This window comes from Condylura cristata, unplaced genomic scaffold (assembly GCF_000260355.1).
Source record: "Condylura cristata isolate star-nosed mole 26May11 unplaced genomic scaffold, ConCri1.0 scaffold00023, whole genome shotgun sequence".
In the NCBI taxonomy this organism is placed as follows: domain Eukaryota; kingdom Metazoa; phylum Chordata; class Mammalia; order Eulipotyphla; family Talpidae; genus Condylura; species Condylura cristata.
The window spans coordinates 4159539-4166283 of NW_004567124.1; the positions used below are offsets into that span (position 1 = coordinate 4159539).

A 6745-nucleotide genomic window follows, 5' to 3' on the forward strand; every position below is an offset into this window, starting at 1 on the left:
AAAAAAAAATATTTCCCTGCGTCAATAGTTTTCATAGTGTGGTTGGGGACCACTAAGGATTCCCAAGTCCTTTCCAGGGAGTCCTGAGAGTCAAACCCTTGCTATGACAATACCAAGATGTTGTTTCCCTTTTCAGGCTCATGTCTCAAGAGCAGAGTGGACTTTCCGAAAGCTACAAGGTGAGTGATATAGCCAACTCGAAATCCAGCACTACTACCCAGCCAGACTGATTTAAAGAGGACAGTGTCAAATGATGTCAGCCTTCTCATTTACTTTTGTTTTGTTCTGGGAAAGAGAGTGACGTCTCATAAAAAAAAAAATACATGGTTTTGAGTACAACATTGGTTTATCATAATATTTCAAATGAATCAACAAATTGACATTTAAACGCCTTCTTTTTTAAATTTCCACTTGCTAAACCTAAGTCTCATATAAACAAGAGCTTTTGAGGGGTCTTCAATAATTTTGAAGTGTTTGGACACCTGCATAGTATCTTCTATGTGACGTTCACCCCCCTCCTTGCTGACGGTCTGTAAGCTTACATCCAGATTTCACTATTTCAGAAACCTGCACAAGCACCTCTGTAAACGGGGTATAGAGAGCCATCCCTAGCCCTCCGTTATTTATCAAACTAAACAAGATGTATCACAGGATGTGAGCTCGTCGGGTTCAAAAGCCATGTTTACATTGAACATATATGGTTGTGCTCCGATAGGTCCTATTATTTCTGCTCTGTAAGGAATACTTTGCCTGGTGTCCATAAAGTATTTACAAAATCCGATCATATTCTCTACCAGTGCTACTGACAGTTTATATTGCTTTGGTACCATTACTGAAATTGAGGAAGAATGTAGAAACTTTTAGGCAATTTGACAAAGAAATTTTATATCAGTTGGAAAAAAAAAAACTGATGTTTGTGGGGGGAAAAATCAAAGTCAAAATGTTGCAAAGCTTTTAAAAAATATATCCTTGGGAATATTTGGTTGGGTAGATTTTTAGAAGTGGAATTGCTAGGCCAGTACACATGCAGTTTTGAATATGAATAGACGTTGCCATTGTCTACATTTATATATTGCTACGTGCAAGTTGTGAATATATCAAATGCACCAAGAGTGTATGTGAGTGCCTGCTTCTCACAGTTTTGGCAATACCAAAGATCACTAACCCCCAAAATCTTTTCCAATTTAGAAGGTTAAAAGATGTGCTTTATCTTCCATGACTTGCTCATCATTTTTTTGTGCCTATTTTCTATTGGGTTTGTTACCTATTGATTTTTCTGAACTCTTTATCTATTCTGGACAGGAATCTTACTTGTTACATATTGCAGCACTGTACTTAATATGTGGCTTGCTTTTAATTTTGCTTACATGTGTCTCTGTAGTACAGAAACAACCTTAAAATAAAGCTTATGCTAATCTATCAATCTTTTCCTTTGTGGTGAGGATGGTGTGGCTTTTAAAATGCTCTCCATTTCCCCTATGTGCATTTTCTCCTTTCCCTTTCTTTTTTTAAGTGTTTAGCTCTCTAACGCATCTGGAATTAATTCTTGTTATGGTGTGAGGCCTTGAATGTTGACCTCTGCAAGTCATCAAGTGGCGTATGGCAGGGTGCCGATGATGGACGTGAGCCTCATGAGGGCCAGCCCACGTGCTGCTTGGGACCTGCTGGATAGAGCTGCTCCCCAAAATGGACAGGTGAGCCCATCTTGCTGGAGAGGGGAAGCAAGCTACATTTCGGATTTCTTCCAAGTAGACAGCTGTTGCTGTGGGCATCTGCAAAATGCATGGGGAGAGCTGCTGACTTTCTCAAGAAAGTACCAGCGCTCCTTAACAGGCTGTGTGGATGACAAGGCGCTGTCAGGTCCATCACGTCACAAATGCCAGCATTATAGGTGTAGACCAAAGGACTGAGGATACCCATTTTACCATCACAGGAAAATATGTTGCAGTCGAGTTAAGGAACACGCGAAGGCAAGCAGCAGAGATGACCTGGAAGCCAGCCCTCCTGCCGAATTCATGCTCCTCAAGCCTTTCGGGACACTGGCCTTGTCCCCAGTGACTGCAGCTACTCCCTTTGGGGGGTGGGAAGATTTGGTCTCAGCCTTTCCCCAGTCTGTACTGCCCTCACCAGGGGCAGAAGGGACTGGAAAAATCCACTTTGAGAACCAAGGCTTCCTTTCGCGTGTTCCTCCTCCTCCCCGTGCAGGGCTTGGCGGAGGGTGGGAGTGGGATGAGTCAGGCCGGGAAGGGCGAGCTCAGCCATAAACAAGTGGGACTGGCAGGGAGCTCTTTCGCTGAAGCGGGTGACCTCCCACGGGTCTCTGGGGATGCTGCCTGGATGGCAGAGCTTCCAAATTTCATGATCTAGGCTTTGTCGATTTCATTTGCTATATTTATGCAGGCAGCCACAGGAGGGGACAAACTTTTAGGCAGGAGGCCAGGGGCAAGAAAACAGGTTAAGGATTTCCAGTCTGTCTGTGGAGAGGGCGTGTTATTTTTACAGATGCCCGGGGGGAGGCAAAGATGGGCTGGGTCTCCCTCCTTCCAGCTCCAAACTGAAAGTTGGCGCAGGTGCAGATGGAGGGCTGAACCTGGCTGGGAGATCAGATGTTCCAAGCCGTCTGGTGAGTGGGAACCCCGTGAACCTGAAGTTGAGTGACTTCTCCAAACGCAAGGCCAACAGGCCTGCTAGTCACCTTGGAGAGCTGCCTGCTGTCCTGGGGCTCAGCTGGGACTAGGGAGGTGACACGTACCTGCTCCAGGGGGATGACGAGGAAGGAGCCGCCCCCCGCGCTCTCGGTGACGATGGCCAGAAAGCGCGCATTGACAGCACAGAAGTGGTTATCGTGCACATTCTTGGTGATGGGGATCCCGTCGAAGCAGTGCTCCCGGTTGGCCACCTTCCCGTAGACATTCCGGAACTTGGAGCTACGGTATTGCGGACGCCAGGACATCTGTGAGGGGACAGGAGAGACAGGGGTCAAGCTGTCACTGCTTCCTGAAGGGCCTGGGAGGAGAATCAGGAGGCGAGTGAGCCCTGGTGCTGCCCTATGAAAGTGGGGAGAGATGGGGCCTCTACCAGAGCAAAGTTTGGCACCAGGGCAGTCACACAATTCCTGCTTTTGGTGCACACATCTGTCCCCCTTCCCAGAAAGGGTGGACAGTCCTTCCACCTCCAACAATGCACCTTGTGATCATCCTCCCAACTACACCCACAGGCTGCCTCCTGCCAGCCCCAAATGTGCCCAGTTCAGTATGAGCGATGCAGATGGAGGGGCAGGGTGTCCAAGAGACAACCTTCTGGCAGCGAGGGGCAAAGGGGGAGAAGGACGTGAAGGAGATGGATGACCAGGAAGCGTCCATCCTCCTTTTTGTGCAAGGGGGCAAATGAACACCCAGTAGTATCCCCTTTTATTCTCTCTGGGTGCTCCTAATGCACCAGTGCACCCTCAGGGAAATCTCAGCCCTTTGTGTCATCATCACCGCTACCACCAGGTACAGAGAGGTTAAGCGACTAGTCCAAGGCCACACAGCTAATGGGCCATGAACACAGATCTCTACTGGAAATCCGAGACACTTCCTTCTGCCAAACTACCCCTTGAAATAAGGTTTCTCAGTGAGTAACTCACAGAGCACCCACATCAAACCATCTCAGATGGGAGAGGCTTCTGAGCAACCCACGTTATTTCTTAGAACTGCTGATTACCTGGCCCTCACCTAGACCTTCTGAATCTTATATTTGAGGACTAGGGTCCCTAATTCGGTCTGCTTCCTCTCTCCCCTACCCCCTAGTGAGACAGAAGCACTCTGAAGTTGAGAACCCCCTTCTAGAGAAAGGAGTGGAACCCCTCCCAGCCCTTCCTGCCCACCATTGAGGCCACAAGCTCCAAACAACCCAGTGGACCCCACCTGCACTGACGAGGCCACAGATGTGCAGGAGTGGACTGCTGGGGCCAGTGGTGGAAGGAGAGGCCAGTGCACAGGGAGTCCAGCCTTGCTTGAGGACAGCACCTCCTATGGGAGCACCCTAGCAAGGGGGCCTTCACAGAGGGAGCAGGAGAGGTGCTCTCCCAGGGGTCAGGTACCCAAGCACAAATGCCACACACCAGTGCTCAGCCCGCCTGGCACACAGCAGGAGCTCAATAAACCCTTGTGAAATAAGACTGCTCCTGGCCCCACTTTGTGTTATTCCCACCCCCTTCCCCTCACACCACCAACTTCCTGTCAGTTCTCCTGTTGGGCCCTGAGTCCCTGGCCCCAAGCATCTCAGGATGAAAAGGGAATTTTCTTCATCAGACATTTCTAGGGGGAAGAAAACAAAAGGAAACGCCACAGAAGCTGGAATTGAACCCTGGGGATTTACTTGAAAACAAAACTTTGCTTTTAATTTAAATAAAGCCAGGAGCTCAGCCACTAAGTCCTCTGACAGAAGGGAGAAGTTCAGACCTGAGAAGAATTCCAGGGAAGGATCCTCACCTTCAGGCACATCCTCTTCCTACCAGGTCACCGAGCCCCGCTCTCCACCCCAAGGTCAGTCTATGTCCACGTTGCAGCCCATTCCTGCCTGTTTTTCCTCTCTCTGCCAAGTTCTGTCCAAGTAGGACTCATGCCAAAGTTCTGCTGCGGAGGGAGGCACTGGAGGGGCGTCTGCTGGTTCCCCTGACTGTGACCTCAGGCAGCACTTCACATCAGGATCACATCAGGATTCCCAGAGGGGAGCCCCAGGGGAGTCACTCATGGCATAGTGGTCACCCAATACTACGGACATGAAGTTTTAAAGTTAGTAGCTACGTATTTAATTTATATTAGAAAAAATGTGATAGGCATACCAAATCTATGATTTCACAGATATTTTTAAATAAGATTAAGTTAAAAAAGAAGCCACTTAAAGAAAGATACAGTACAAAAAGTATACAGAGGCGTGGGGAAAAAATTCAGTCTGATATGGGAATGCTGGGAATTATGGTCTCTTCCAAGTAGAACATTCCAGGTGCCACAGTTTCCAAGGAAAGGAGATGGGAGTCTTGGTTCCTCTGACTTCCTATGGCTTATTTGTGCAGCTCTGCCCTGAAATGCCACAACCCCTTCTTCTCTGACAGCCTAAACTTGGCCTTAGAGCCCAACTCCATTCTTTCACCATTCTGAGCCACAGCTAAACAGGGACCACCCAGGGCCCCTACACAGCCAGCACCTCCCCACGCTCCTAGCCAGTCTAAATCTTGAGACAAGTACCATCTTCCAGGGAGAGGGCTCGGCTCAGTGGTGGAAGGCAGCAAGTGCCCCAGGGTCTGCTAGCAGGACTGAAGATGGGCCTGTACTCTTCCTGGTGAGCAGGGCCTGGGGTTCTCTCCTCCCAGCACAGCCCTGGGGGCCCCTCAGCAGGGCTAACCCAGACCAGTTTCTAGACTGTGGCCTAGCTCTGACTTGTCCCCAGAGTAGACCTCAGGTCTCATGGGGGCTGTGAGGGAAAATGTCCCAAGAACCAGACCAGAGCCTAAGACCTAGATGCGAGCTCCACCCTGCTACCACTCTGCAGTGTGACCCAGGCAGACCCCTGACCTGCTGGGTGACCCCTCCTCCCTCCCTCCGCCAACCCCCAGCGGCTCTGGTGTGAGGAGGTGAATCATCCACACTGGCTCCAAGCCTGTGGAGGAGGCGAGGCGGGCAGCCGTGAGGTGCCCAGCTCAGCCCGCATGACGCTCACTTCAGAGTAGACGCTGTAGCTACAGAGGAAAGGCAAGGTTCCTGGGCCCACCCTGGTCCGCCCTCAATGCCCAAGAGCCCTGTAGTCTGCCTGTAGGGAGGGGCCGGAGCCCAGGTCCTCAGGGTCCCCTTACCTGTGTCTACCACCCTGGAGGATCAATGTAGGGCCTCCCCAAATCCTAGGGCTCCCAACACATCCCAACGGAGTCTCCACAGGCACCTTTCCCAGAAGGGGCCCAGTTGCCCTCCCTGGGGCCTTTCCCCCAACTTCATGTCTTCCTCCTCCATCTGTCCCCAGCCTCCTTCCCCCATTTCCCTGATTTCTGCCCTGTCCCACTCTCTCTGGCTCCCTCAGGATGCAGGCAAACAAGCAAGGTCCCTAGTATGCACACTGCATTCTTCCTGAACACACCCGCTGCTGCCCCCACAGCCCAGCCAGCACCTCTGAGCTGCGCCCTGCTTCCTGGGGACCAGAGCCTCAGATCTGCACTCAACAGCAGGGTCTTCCAGGGAGCAAGTTTCTGGGGTTTGAGCCACGGCGGGCCCTAGAATGATGCAGGGCTTTTGCCTGGAGAAAATGGAGAGTGTGTTTCCAAGGTCTCTGTTCTCAGCTAGCCTGGCCCTGGCCTCTCCCCACTGGCTGAGAGCCTTGTGATGGATCAATAGTATCTCTGCTGGGCCTTGGAAAGGCCATGGGAGGAAGACTGGGAGGGCCTGCCTGATCATCACAGGACCTGCGGTTTCATCCCACAGGGCCCACAGCTAGTGTGCACGACAGTCCCAGATGTCTGCGTGCCGAGAGTCCACTCCCTGTGTTCTGAACACCAGGTGCTTAGATCTTTACCTCTGAGCATCAGGTGCTCCAAGTATAAAATAAGATTCATAATTTCTCAGTTGATGTGGTTTTAAGAGTCAAAATGGGAACGTGGGTACAAGTTCCCATTTCAAATGTCAATGCTGCTCACGTGGGCCCTGTCCAGAAAACATCAGATACAGACTCTGTTTTCTAATACCTGTCAATCAGTGGAGAAAATGAAACCAAT

At 50.5% G+C, this 6745-nt stretch overlaps 1 protein-coding gene across 1 annotated transcript in view; it reads right to left on the reverse strand.

Annotated features, from left to right (window-relative positions):
- Nucleotides 1-6745, reverse strand: part of CORO2B (coronin, actin binding protein, 2B) — a 130109-nt gene that overhangs the window by 61603 nt on the left and 61761 nt on the right. Inside the window, exon 2 of the mRNA XM_004687638.2 lies at nt 2753-2953. Within this exon, the coding sequence (XP_004687695.2) occupies nt 2753-2953 (201 nt within the window). The remainder of the gene's footprint in view (nt 1-2752; nt 2954-6745) is intronic.